Source organism: Aegilops tauschii, chromosome 2 (assembly GCF_002575655.3).
Source record: "Aegilops tauschii subsp. strangulata cultivar AL8/78 chromosome 2, Aet v6.0, whole genome shotgun sequence".
Lineage (NCBI taxonomy): Eukaryota > Viridiplantae > Streptophyta > Magnoliopsida > Poales > Poaceae > Aegilops > Aegilops tauschii.
The window spans coordinates 543,325,072-543,339,048 of NC_053036.3; the positions used below are offsets into that span (position 1 = coordinate 543,325,072).

The following is a 13,977-nucleotide window of genomic DNA, read 5'->3' on the forward strand; positions in this document are numbered from 1 at the left end:
GCGTGTGCCGGTCGATCGCCTCCGCCTCCGCCTCGTGCGCACCTACCGGCATGTCGTGGGTTCTGCGGTACCTGCGCTGTGTCGTGTCCGGCCGGCCCGGCCGGAGACGGGGAGGAGGGAGGAGACTTTCAGTGCAATCCACTCAAACGCGCACACCAGAGCAGAGTGATTAGTTGGCTGGCGCGAGCGATCATGTACCATACCGCCATGATCAATTGATCATGATGGTTGCTTGCAAGCGATTATTAAGCTAGCCGGGCCGTTAATTACGACTGCTAGTACTCCTTTCTCCTCCAGTGGCGCACTTGGATATCATTCATTCATGGCTGTTGCTCTCAGGCTCATCAGAGTGATTTCTTCTTACGCATCCAAATTGGTTATTTCCGAAAGGGGCGCGCTGGCTGGCTAGCTAGCTGTAGCGCACACTCCATACGAGGGAAACAACGCTGCTGGACAGAGATCGAACGGGACGGAGCAGTAGATCATCAGCACCGCCAGAGAAAAAGAAGAAGATTTGCATCCCGCACCGACGCAACAATTAATCGCGCGCTGTTAACGGAAAGGAGGAGGAAAACGTAGCGCACCGTCGCAATCATCTCCCCGACTGGCAGCGCCACCCAATCAATTGGCATTACCCAAAGTAATTAATTAGAAATTACTCCTCCTACTTAGTACTAGTTCCTGCCAGTAGTAACTCTTTCAAAATTGCCAAGACAAAAATGTACTACTCACATTGCAAAAAAAAAAGGTTTTAGAAAAGAAAAACAACCCAGGGGCATTACGGTCATTTAGCTCAGCAGCTACAGTAGTAGCGGGCAGCTGCATCACGGGGGAGGGGAGGAGAGAGAGTGGTTCGTCGTGGGAGTAACAGACAGACAGCACACCGCAGGGAGAGAGAGGGAGAGGAGCTGAAAGGCGTCGTACGCGCTCCCACCATCCCCCACCCCCCTCGCCCTGCATTATTTTCTCTCTCTCCCTCCCCCCTCCGCCTCCCCGCTTATTCTCTCTCCCCCTTCCTACTCTCTGTCCCCCGTCTGCTCCATTTCTGCTCTGCGCGCTCCCCTCCCCACCCCACCCACTCCCCCCATTCCGTCGGCGCAGCAGGCGAGCGGAGCTCACTCCCAAGAGAAGATGTCCGCCATCCCCTCGAGGTATGCAAAGGTTTCCCACGCCTCCGTCCGAAACCACTCCCGTTTCCGCGGGTTCTTGGCCCCTTCGCGCGCCATTGCCGCCTCTCCCCCGTGCTTCTTGGTCCGGGCGAGTTCCGAGGTTTTTTTTTCCTTGCTTAGACGAATCTGCTCCGTCGTTCCGGGAAGAGGAGAGGGGAGGGGTGGTTGCGGGAAACGGACGTCCTTTTTGCCACGAAAGGTGGTGGTTGCGGTGTGGTGCTCCTTGCCGCGGTTCTTGGGGACCACCAGCGTCGCTAACGCGGCGCCTCGCTGTTTCGTAGTGTCGGTGGAGCCAGATTCCGGTGGAATTTCCGCAGATTCGTCTTTCCCGGGGCTTCGACCTGTGAGATGCGGGCAGGGATTGGGCTTTTTAGTCGCTATGTGTTTACGGACTTTTTTTATTCGGAGTTTTGGGTGATTATTACTGGAATATATTTGTCTTGTGGTCGAGGAATCATTTCTCACCTACCACTTCTTGGCTGCTATTTCTAGTCGTAATTTCTGAAATTTTATAAAAGGGGTATTTTGCTTTCTTGGTTGTTCAGAAAGATGCCTAGATCTGGCACTAGTTCATCCATCTTTTTCTCCTTTTGCGGGTGACTAGTTCATCGATCTGAAACGGGCATTGCCCCCTGTGAGCTTTGCTTTGTTCGTATGCTTAAGGCCTGGTTGGTTAGGATCTAGTAGATGTCATGCAAATCGATACTTACTGGAGGAGTAGAATGGTGTCAAAAAACATTTTGTTTACTCTTCTGGTTGCTGCATATAACTACGTTGCTAAGTATCACTGGTAGTCCTTTGCTCAAGCTTCAAGCTATATCTGAGATCTGATGTTGTCGTTGGCAACTTCACTGCACACTGGAAGTCATATTTCAACTGTGTTAGGGGGTGGGACACACTTTTCTTGCCGATGATGTTATCAATTATCATTACTCTCAAAATTTAGTAGTTTCTTTTTTCTGCATACATTTGGGCGTGCTTAGTTATTTCAGGGGAGACGTCTCCATGAATCCTGCATGTTTCCAGAGTTTGTCTGTAGCTTCATTTGGGGGGAATGCTATATTATCTTATTCCAACTTGACTTGTCATATCGATATCAGGTTTTATGTCTGAAACTTGTTATAGGGTTATATCTGAATCTTGAAGTAGATCTACTACGGCTGAGTGCTTCACTTTACGTATGTTTTGTTTAGCTACCTCTGCTATAGATGGCTTTGGTACTGAAATCCTATTGCTGGTCTGCTCAAATTATTTTGTGAGGCATGATGTTAATATCCTTTCCTACCATTAGTGAACTTCTTTTCAGTAAGTTGTGTGTGTCTTAGAATGGTGTTGCCAATGATTGTGATAGAAAAAGATTCCAGCCATCGTTATGACAGGCTCTCATACCAGCCTATTATAGGGTCACCTAATAGGAAAGCACGAAATGTGCCATCATACACTTATATGCTGCACTTATAAATATCTGGAAATCTTAAGGCATTTCGTATGTGCCAGCGTACACGTATAATGTGCCCGCACAGTAGTGAAACAAAGGCATTTTTGGTAAGTGCCAGGTAAAATCTGTAGCATCAGTGGCATCTATAATTGCAAGACATACATAAATGCCAGCTAAACCATATGCATGTGTGTGCTAGCTGAAAAGCAAGCTGGCCAATAATTGGCGTGTGTCTGAAAAGTGAAATTTTCGCTCTCCTAAAATTAACCCAAGCCATTCTTTCTCCCCCAATCAATTTCACAGCATTCTTCACCTCGCCGTGGACCCTTAGTGTATGCCCCTCACTGCTCCATCGCCGCCACTCGTCCCTCACCTAGCCCTCATAGCCTGCCGCACAATGCCATTGCTCCTGTCACTGGTGCCCTCTCCCTTTGAGCTATACATGAAGGAACTGCTTGATTGCATTGTCTTTTCATGATGTGCAAGTTTTTACTCCAGTGTCAGACAAAAAAAGTCTTGACAAATTAGTAAATATGCTTAGCATAAGCTGTTGGCCTGTTAAGTCGTCAGAATAAACTTCAAAGTGGAAACACAAATGTATGACATGCTAAATTTTCTTTGAAGAGTTGGTTCTTATTCTAGTATGTTTTTGTTTTTTTGTCCCATGCATCAATTTTCTAATTAGCTCATGTTTTACTATAGTTAACCCACTCTGATGTAAAAGTTATTCATTTAAAATCCTGTATATGATCAGTATTATTGTGGTTCTTACTAACATCAATTTTTTTCTTTATCTGCATGCTATTTGTTCTAAAGTGATTATCTCTTGGTCACATATTGGCAAAATGTACTTCACATGCATCAGCTATTTATATATTATTATGTCCTTTTTCAGGAGCTGATTCAAGGTGTAGGTTGTACTATGTGAGAAGGACAGCTGTGTACATCAAGACTCAAATTAGCTTCGCTTGATTACACTACAGCTGGTTGAATAATAGTATATACTTGATTTTGGTGGTTCAGAAACATGGGTTCTAGATTTCCATCACATCAGCTGAGCAGTGGCCTTTATGTATCTGGCCGACCTGAGCAACCTAAGGAGAAGGCCCCGACCTTTGGATCCAATGTGATGCCATACACTGGTGGTGACACCAAGAAATCTGGGGAGCTTGGGAAGATGTTTGAGCTCCATGCTGAAAGATCTAGAAAATCTGGTCCTCTAGGCAGTGCGCCTTCGAGAAATCCTTCATTTGGCGGTGCTGCTTCCAACTCTGGACCTGTGTCTAATGCTGGTGGTCGGTCAAACTACTCTGGTTCTCTTTCATCTTCAGTTCCTGGCGCCGGAGGATCAGCAAGAGCAAAATCTAACTCCGGACCACTCAATAAGCATGGAGAACCAGTAAAGAGGTCATCTGGTCCCCAGTCTGGAGGTGTGACCCCAATGGCTCGCCAGAATTCCGGCCCTCTCCCTCCAATGCTTCCTACGACTGGGCTTATCACATCTGGCCCTGTTACTTCTGGACCACTGAATTCGTCTGGTGCCCCAAGAAGGAAAGTATCTGGATCTCTTGATCCTGCTGCATCGATGAAGGCACGGGCCACATCACTTGCTCACAACCAGGCTGTTACTACACTCACCAGTGAAGGTGGTTTCTCAGTTATGGGAAGCATTTCAAAGTGGGTATTCTGGCTAGTGATCACACTCTTGCTGTTCGGGTTTGCAGTAGGTCTCTTCATTCTTATTGCTGTTCACAATGCGATTGTGCTGATAGTTGTTGTTGCAATGATTGGTTCTGTTGCTGCACTTGTGTCTTGGAATGTTTGGCGGGGCAGGAGAGGCGTGCTCAGGTTTGTCAATAGCTGTCCTGATACTGATCTCAGAACTGCAAAGGATGGAGAGTATGTGAAGGTTACAGGGGTATGTGAAATGCTTCTGATCTTGTTGGATTTATTGCCCTTATCTTCACTCTCATAAATTGCTGTTTAGCGTCAATATTCATCCTGTTCTACTGAGCATATGCTCATCTGTTGCAATGCGCCCTAATGACACTAGCCTTTACATAGTTGAGTACTATCAGAGTCCAAGTCAGCACATAATATACCAATATATCACTAAAGTTCTGTATTTCGTTTTACTATTCATGGTATAATTTGCATGGTTGTTATAATTGAATTCTTGTAGTCACTTAGTTCCACATGTAGCCTAAACTCCTTGTCAGTTTTTGGAGATTGCGTACATTAATCTACAAGTTGACAACATATTCTTTTTTGTTCTAAGAAAACTTGTTCCGTTATCAGTTACCATTCAGTAATGATCAGTATGCCAAACATCACAGGTTGTTACGTGTGGAAATTTCCCCCTGGAGTCCTCATTTCAAAGGATTCCGAGATGTGTGTACACTTCAACTAGGCTGTATGAGTATAGGGGCTGGGATTCAAAAACTGCAAACCCCAAGCATCGCCGGTTTACCTGGGGATTACGGACAGCAGAGGTGAGTTTTGTTTCCTCACAAGTGCCTAAATTGATACAATGATTATTCCCCAGTATAAGGATGTGTTGAAAAACTGTACTAATGCAGTTATATTACTTTCTTCCGAACTGACCTTGACATTTCGCCTGTAACTATTGCAGCGACATGCGGTCGATTTCTACATTTCAGATTTTCAGTCTGGGCTTCGAGCATTGGTGAGAACAGGAAGCGGTGCACGGGTGACACCATATGTCGATGAATCGGTAGTAATTGACGTCAATCCTGAGAACAAGGACATGTCTCCTGAATTTCTAAGATGGCTACGAGAAAGGAATCTCTCAAGTGATGGTCGGAAAATGCGCCTAAAAGAAGGGTATTATTTTCTTCATGTTGCTTTCCACCTAGAAGGCTAGCATTGCTGCATAACTAGATATTTTTACCCCGATTCCGAAGACGTTCACCAAAAGATAAGTGAATAATTGTGTTCAACTCTATCTTGTACCTGCAGATACATCAAGGAAGGCAGCACTGTGAGTGTGATGGGGGTCGTTCAAAAGAATGAGAGCGTCTTGATGATAGTACCTCCATCAGAGCCCATCTCATCTGGTTGCCAGTGGGGGAGTTGTTTCTTCCCAGCAAACCTTGAAGGACTAGTCGTGAGATGTGAAGATACTTCAGACATGGATGTCATACCAGTATAGCAAGCTGATGATTGCCGTGGTGTGGAATAGCTGCTGTTGAAGAGGGAACGTTGGCCTGTCGAATCGGGTTGGGTTTGATTGGTAGAGTATTAGAACTGAGAAAAAAATGTACAAATGTTAGGTGTGATTAAGGCTAGTAAAGATGGGAGTATGGCTGCTGGTTAATCTGTGTTTGGCTGTATAGTCCTTTTTCAATGTGTTTTGTCCTCCTTCGCTCCTGTTTTTTCGGTTATGAGCTCTCAATACTTGTGTAATATGATTGCTTTTGGGCTGTTTGAAGACATGTTGAATCGGGTTTATGTGTTATTTAGGATGAACTTCTTGCACTGCTGTTAAAGCCTAAATATATTGTTGCTGTTACATTTATGTATCCATGTTGTTGGTCCATTTCATTGATGATGTCTTTTGGGCTATTTGATGACTTGGTCGAATTGGGTTTATATGTCATTTAGGTTGAATATTTCTTGCACTGCTGTTAAAGATGTACATTGTTTTTGTAATTAAAAATGTCAAATACATTACACTGGCTGTGATAATCTGTAACTTGCTTAATTAGGATATGGGTATTTTGTTCATTGTAGTTCTAATTCAGTCAAAACAAAAATAGGCATCACCTTCTCTGAGTAGAAAGATGTCTGAATATTGTTTATGCCATTGGGAGAGAAATTTACTGGATGCATAGATTTCTTTGCTTCTCTTGAGATTGAGTTAGGGGTCTAATTACCCAAAACATATGTAGAGATGAAAAGGGTAAAGTAAAACTAGAGGATCTATTTGTCATAAAACAGAGGATTTTTTGGGCTCAGCTGCAATATTGTATAGTGGATATGGTGTAGCTGAAACAACTAAAGGTGATCAGAAGGGTCTTTTTTTTGTAAGAGAAGACGAGGCACCAACAGAAGGCTCCAGGGGCATACATGTAAAGTAACCCCCCCCCCCCCCCCCCCCCCCCCCCCCCCCCCCGGGGCGCTCCCGCTCCCGCGTAAGCTAAAAGCCCAGCGGCAAGCAGCCTCGCAATAGACCTCAAGTGGGGTGCATCTCATTACGTGGCCCAAATCGGTAGAGAGACAGAGCATGGTGCTATTTTTTCTTCCTCTCCGTCCTACTGTACGTGCCACACGCCGAACATGAACGATGAACATCGTTGTGTTGAGTTTGTCCCCAGAGTTAGATTGTGTTGTGTTCAGTTGTATTCTCTAGCTTTTTTTTTGAGAAATTAGTTGTATTCTCTAGCTGTTGGCAGCAATCTAGCCCCAACATTTTGACCTCTACATCTAAAAAAAAACATTTTGACCTCTAATGAATAAGTCTGAGATGGAATGCTACTAGCTGGTTGGCTGGTAGTAAAGAGCTACTCCCTCTATTCCTAAATGTAGTGCGCATAAATTTTTCAAGAAGTCAAACATTGTTTAGTTTGACCAAGTTTAGTGAGAAAAGTATCAACAGAAATAATACCAAACAAATATAATATAAATATATGCTTAATGATGTATCTAATGATATTTACTTAATATTGTAGATGTAGATATTTGTCCTCTATAAATGTAGTCAAAGTAGGGGGAGTTTGACTTTTGAACTTCCTATGCGCACTACATTTAGGAATAGAGGGAGTACGTAGTAGCTGCTGAAAACGGTGGTGTATTGATGAACCTACTGCTTGCTTTAAGGTTCAGGTCAGCGTGTGCAGCCGGCAATTTCAAGTGACCCTTGGGGTTTTCAGCTGGCAATTATCACCAGTGTGTGCAGTAATGTTATACCAGAGGCACAAGTTGGGAGAGAGGATTTAGTTTTTGATGACACAACCGAGTCAGAATCTACCTACGGGGGGAGCTGAACAAGCAGAGAAGGTGCAGTTCCGTCAGGAACCCGCAAAATGGGCCATTCGCCTTCAGAATATCAGCTGAGAAGCAGATCACGACAGGAGTTCCGACGATCATTCTCAAGGCGGCCCCGAGCGTCGCACCACAAAACCAATATAAAAAATACGCGCGTGTTGGTGGCAGAAGCAATGCATCTCAGTTTTCATCGCATGCTGTTCAGGTTGATCAAGCGACCCGTTGTCCGACTCCGATCTTGGCCAACTTCATTGATTGGTCATCCAGCCAGAGCCGGGGACCTGGTCCCGGGTCTCGATCCGCAAGTTGCCATGTAGACACACGGGATAAATGGGGGGAAACTTGAGGAATGGCTCTGAATCGACCTACCATCCATCACGCAGGTAGGTTATCCTTTGATTTCTTTCTAGAGTTAGTTACCTGACGAAGAGGTGTAAGTAAGAACACCCTGCTGCTTTCTCTTCTCTTCAGGGCAACTGTCAGTCTGCCGCACTACGGGCTGGACGGGCAATCTCTCTTTCAGGTGTACGTGTCACAGGCATTGTTTTCAGCTGGCAATTTTACCAGCGTATGTATCACAGTATCAGTGCCCCAAGTTAGGAGAACCGTCTTCAACCCAGAATCTGGGCTGGAGCAAGCAGAGCCCATGTGGAAATCGACACCCACAAGAAAGATCAAAACAAGGCACTTAATGCACCAGCTCACGCTCGTGCCCAAACCCAACCCAGATATATAGAAGAAACGAAGCTGAGGATCACAACAGGAGCTCCTCTCCTCTCCCCCATGATTTTCTCTACCTTCCAAGAACCCGTGATCACCCCACAATCAATCATTCCTCGAACGGTCCCGAACGGCAGCTGGTCCCGTTCCGTATTCTCCCCACTAATTCCCCCCTCCCGAATTTTACTGTATGGACCCCTTTGATTTTCTTTTGACCTCGGGTTGGGTTTGTTTGCTACTAGCAGAATACTACAGTACTGTAGAACTGAGAAAACTGTACAAATGTTAGGTGTGATCATGGCTACTAAAGATCGATCGAGTACGGCTGGGTAACAAGCGTTTGGCTCTGTAGTCTTTTTCCAATGTATTACGTCCTCTTTTGCTCTTTTTTCGGTTATGAGCTCTGAAATCTGAATACTTGTGTAATATGATGCCATTTGGGCTGTTTGAAGACTTTTGGAATTGGGTTTGTATGTTACTTTGGGGCAACGAAGATAATATGAAGGCAGTCCGAGAGCTTTCTGGTAATGGTGCAGGTTTTAACAGGCATTGACTTGACCTGCAATCCTGATGCTATACTTTCTTTTCTTCAAGACTGGTACATTCAGACTTATTCTATGCTACATTCAGCGTCTGTTGATGAGGACTTTATCCTTTGTGCCCAGGATAAATGGATAATAGGAATGGCGGTGCTTTCCTGAATGTACTTTGAGTTGTGATACATTGGTGTTTACCTGAATGGCTGAATCTCAGGTTTAACTTGCAGGTTTTATTTTACTTTTCTGTAGTATAGCGTACGAAAGGAATGTTTTCTGTACCTGGCAATTGTATACTGAAGAAATGATATTCTTTGTCATGCCTCCGATAGTCTAAAAGTTTCATCTTTAAAGTATATATATGCAATTTTCTATGGACCAAAATATCCGTAGTGGGGGCAAAAACCATGATTACTTAAGAAAAAACATGAACTCTTCTGTGATGGCGTTTGTTATCTGATTCCAGATATCACAGTGACGGTTTAATTTAGGATAGATTTCCTGCACTGCAGCTAAAGATCTTGCATGTTATATTTCTGTCTCCACATTGTGTTTGCATGTGATAGGAAATGTCAATGCATTACACTAGCTGTGACGCTTGCTTAATTGGAATATGGGTTTGCATCAGACAGATAGGAGTAATTGTTTTTGCCTTTTCTCCTGTGGGTGTGGTGTATTGTCTTTGGGAGAGAGATTTATAGGATGCAGAGATTGCTGTACCTCAGTTGAGATTGATAGTTTGGGATATAATTACTGAAAACCTTCTGAAGAGGGCAGCCAACAAGTGCCACAGAGAAAAGAAACAAGACAAATATAGTAAGCGACGCTCCATTTAGGACTTCATCAATGTAAAGATGAGCAACTGAAAGTACAAGGGTGTATCTGTTAGAAACAGAGGATGTCAGGGGCCATGCTGTGATATTGTGAGAAGGCTCCACGGGCATGACTGTAATAGAGAAAGTAGCAGCCAGGGACCAGCGCGGAAAACTTCAAAAAAATTGGACCATTTCTCAATTTGTGCATGTCATCCTTGCGCAAGGGCCATGCTAATCTTCTCTGTATCGTTCCAATTTTATTAGATGTCAGATGTCCCAGAAGGGACAAGACTGGCTGCAGCGAGCGAGCTTATAAACCGGTCGGAACTCTGCTGGACAGGCGAGGTGGGACTAAACGAAATAGAACTGCTGCGTTGCTCTCCCCAGCCGCTGGGCTTGCACGTCGACCACCCGACAATGCCCGATCATGCGGGCCTAAAAGTCCAGCGCGAGACCGTTGCTGAACTCACGTGGGCTGCATCTCACTACGTAGCCCAGATCAGTAGTGAGAGCCAGAGGGCAGTTATCTTCAGCTCTCTCGTAGTTCCTCCTAGCAGTGATCAATATTCCTAGTTCGATTCCCTCCTAGCAGAGAGTAACAATATGTTCCTTGATATAAATATGAATGTGTTGAGCACCAGAACTGTCAGAATAATGGGCTTGGTTCCTTAAGATTTTCTGAAATTCCTAGTGTAAATATCAAAAGCTTGTATACTACCACGTCTTTTCGGCTTTTCCATGTTGTAACACAAAGTGAAATGGGCTCAACTGGTTAGCTAGCGTTAGTTTCCCACCTGGTGCCCAAGTAGATGCATTATTCTCTGATTTTTTTTAACATACATTATGCACCGGTTCTCCATTGTAAGCAAGTAGGCATGTAGGCGTCCGCGAACGTCCGTAAGATAAAAATTAAGCCTAGCGTGATTATGAAAGTAACATTGGAGCTTGAATAAATTTAACTGTGCACATGGTAAAGTTACAACCTCATTCATAACTAAATACTCTGTTGTATAGTAAACAGGCTCTGCAGGCAGCCAAGCATAAGTCAGTAGAGCACAAATTCAACTACTGGAAATTCAGGTGGGATTGAGTACCTGTGGAAAGATATTGTTGACCATGATGTATCCTCTTATAGCGGATCAAATTTCCCCCCTTTAACCACCGAGTGGATTTTCATTTCCAAGGATACAGTAAAAAAAACATTGGGATGACTATGTGAGTTCTTTTTCATTCTTGCATACAGCAGGCCATGTTGATGACAGATAGCTTGGCATGGTTTGTGTGATTAACAGGGAGATGAGTCTTACAATTTGTAACATCAGCAGTAAGATGGATGGTGGTATTTAATAGCATTGCTTTGTCAGAGTTTTAAGAAAAAATAAATTCATATCAATGAAGTCAGCTGGTTGTATCCACAATTATTGTTTGCTTGCCACTTGAGAATTTCAGAAATTGATTGACTTATGAGCAAGTCATCCTTCTTGCATCTTTTCTGGCACTTTGTGGACATAAAGTTGATGAAGATAATATGCTCTGTTTTGGTCAACGAAGTTTGATCGAATTCAGGTGGAACGGTCAGTCAATTGCAAGCGAAAGTATTTCTGGATTTGCACTTTTGTTTTGATTCATAATATACATTTATCGTGCATGAACTGCAGTTTTTAGTCCCTTAATATACACTACTGATGTTTTTCTAGCTTGCATTCTACATAGGACATGTACTTATTTCCTATGCACTACTCCCCTAACTACAAGGCATTGCTATGTACTCCCTCCGTTCCGAAATATAAGTCTTTGGAGAGATTCCACTATGGACCATATACAAAGCAAAATGAATGAATCTATACTCTAAAATGCATCTAGATACATCCGTATGTGGTTCATAGTGAAATCTCTACAAAGACTTATATTTAGGAATGGAGGGAGTATATTGTTACTTTCCTTCCTATTGATCGCTGGTGTTCCTCTGATAATTGTCCAAAAATTAAAATCACAAAATTATCGATTTCTATCGGTTTTGCTATTTATTTTTAGCATTGTTATAGTAGCTTTAAAATTGAGTGTGTCCTGACTGTTATGGTGCCTTTACGATCATACATGTTCTTATTTGCAGCAAGAGTCATGAAACATGAGAAATGATCGCTAAGGCCACAGTGGAAATGCTTTGCATGTTGCCACTGAAAAGGTCGGCATGGATATGACAATAGTAGGGCACAGGTTCCTACCTCTTTATGGATGAAGAAGGTGATGTGAGGCATGAAGATTACTCGAAACAGGCTTTCGCGCCGCTTTATATATAAAGCCACAACCGAACAAGGTACACGGCCGAATGATACAAGGTGGAGAGGTGGCCCTCTTACAAAGCCGATCCCAAGATAACTGGCAAACGCAGAACTCTAAGCAACCGAAAAAGAGAAAAAGGAAGACATGAACGCAACACCAAACTATGCCCTAGCACACCTAAGCTCCACAACAACGCCCTCATGAGGGAGAACGGCGCATGGGGCATGTGTTGGCCGGCTGGGGCTCTACTTTTACTGCAAGAAAGGTCCTGGATAATAAAATTAAGTTAAAATTTCAGCCCGATCGGAGTTACGAATCTCTTCCTATTTAAGAAATGATGAGACAGAAAACAGAGATCCAATCTAGGGGAGAGCTCCTCTCCCTCCGAAGGGCCGAGGAATAAGAATAAGGAGGGGACCTTTCCCCCTCTTTGCTGGTAGCGCCGGAACACCGTCGGGGACATCTTCGCCATCTCCATCACCATCACCAACAACTCTGTGTGTGTGTGTGTGTGTGTGTGTGTGTTCTCATGGTGATGTGTGAGCAGTGTTGGGGAACATAGTATTTCAAAAAATTTCCTGCAATCACGCAAGATCTATCTAGGAGAAGCATAGCAACAAGCGGGGAGAGTGTGTCCACGTACCCTCGTAGACCGAAAGCGGAAGCGTTTAGTAACGCGGTTGATGTAGTCGAACGTCTTCGCGATCCAACCGATCCAAGTACCGAACGTACGGCACCTCCGCGTTCAGCACACGTTCAGCTTGATGACGTCTCTCGATCTCTTGATCTAGTTGAGGACGAGGGAGAGTTCCGTCAGCACGATGGCGTGGCGACGGTGATGATAAAGTTACCGGCGCAGGGCTTCGCCTAAGCACTACGACGATATGACCGAGGTGTGTAACTGTGGAGGAGGGCACCGCACACGGCTAAGAGAAGACTTGGTGTGCCTTTGGGGAGCCCCCCTCCCACGTATATAAAGGAGGGGAGGAGGAGGAGGCCGGCCAAGGGGGGCGCGCGCCATGGGGAGTCTAACTAGGATTCCCAATCCTAGTTGGAGTCCCCTTCCTTCCAAGAGAGGGAGAGAGAGGGAAGGAGGAAGAGGGGAGAAGGAAAGAGGGGGCGCCGCCCCCCTCCCTAGTCCAATTCGGACTGGCCATGGGGGGGGGGGCGACCTCTCTTGTGGCCCTCCTCTCCTTTCCACTAAGGCCCATGAACTTCCCCGGGGGGGGGGGGGGGGGGTCCGGTAACCGCCGGTACTCCGAAACAACCCGAACCATTCCGATGTCCGAATGTAACCTTCCAATATATGAATCTTTACCTCTCGACTATTTCTAGACTCCTCGTCATGTCCGTGATCTCATCCGGTACTCCGAACAAACTTCGGTCATCAAATCACATAACTTATAATACAAACCGTCATCAAACGTTAAGCGTGCGGAACCTATGGGTTCGAGAACTATGTAGACATGACCGAGACACATCTCCGGTCAATAACCAATAGCGGAACCTGGATGCTCATATTGGCTCCTACATATTCTACTAAGATCTTTATCAGTCAAACCGCATAACAACATACATTGTTCCCTTTGGCATCGGTATGTTACTTGCCCGAGATTCGATCGTCGGTATCATCATACCTAGTTCAATCTCGTTACCGGCAAGTATCTTTACTCGTTCCATAATGCATCATCCCGCCTAACTCATTAGTCACATTGCTTGCAAGGCTCATAGTGATGTGCATTACCGAGAGGGCTCAGAGACACCTCTCCGATACACGAAGTGACAAATCCTAATCTCGATCTATGCCAACTCAACAAACACCATCGGAGACACCTGTAGAGCATCTTTATAATCACCTAGTTACATTGTGACGTTTGATAGCACACAAAGTGTTCCTCCGGTATTCGGGAGTTGCATAATCTCATAGTCAGAGGAACATGTATAAGTCATGAAGAAAGCAATAGAAATAAAACTAAACGATCATTATGCTAAGCTAACGGATGGGTCTT

General features: G+C 44.6%; 1 protein-coding gene and 1 non-coding gene across 3 annotated transcripts; one reads left to right on the forward strand and one right to left on the reverse strand.

Annotated features, from left to right (window-relative positions):
* Positions 1-830: 830 nt before the first annotated feature.
* On the forward strand, positions 831-6,145 carry LOC109757748 (uncharacterized membrane protein At1g16860). 2 transcript variants are annotated; one of them, XM_020316574.4, is made up of 6 exons: positions 835-1,151; positions 3,503-4,284; positions 4,441-4,525; positions 4,944-5,099; positions 5,240-5,451; positions 5,587-6,145. In XM_020316574.4, exons 2-6 carry the CDS (start codon positions 3,635-3,637, stop codon positions 5,777-5,779), a joined length of 1,296 nt encoding a protein of 431 aa, XP_020172163.1. In that variant the 5' UTR covers positions 835-1,151; positions 3,503-3,634; the 3' UTR covers positions 5,780-6,145. The 2 variants fall into 2 exon arrangements, with proteins under 2 accessions (XP_020172162.1, XP_020172163.1); XM_020316573.4 differs by having other exon boundaries at positions 831-1,151; positions 3,503-4,525.
* Positions 6,146-9,862: 3,717 nt separating this feature from the next.
* Positions 9,863-9,967, reverse strand: LOC120975052 (U6 spliceosomal RNA). Its single transcript, XR_005770897.1, has one exon. It is a non-coding gene; the product is annotated as a U6 spliceosomal RNA (small nuclear RNA).
* Between the last annotated feature and the right edge of the window lie 4,010 nt (positions 9,968-13,977).

Excerpts from the sequence above, each read along its gene's own strand:
- LOC109757748 (XM_020316573.4), top strand. The coding sequence starts at position 3,635 with ATGGGTTCTAGATTTCCATCACATCAGCTGAGCAGTGGCCTTTATGTA. Across the intron at positions 5,100-5,239 it reads GGGGATTACGGACAGCAGAG|CGACATGCGGTCGATTTCTA; the intron begins GTGAGTTTTGTT and ends TAACTATTGCAG. Across the intron at positions 5,452-5,586 it reads AAAATGCGCCTAAAAGAAGG|ATACATCAAGGAAGGCAGCA; the intron begins GTATTATTTTCT and ends TTGTACCTGCAG.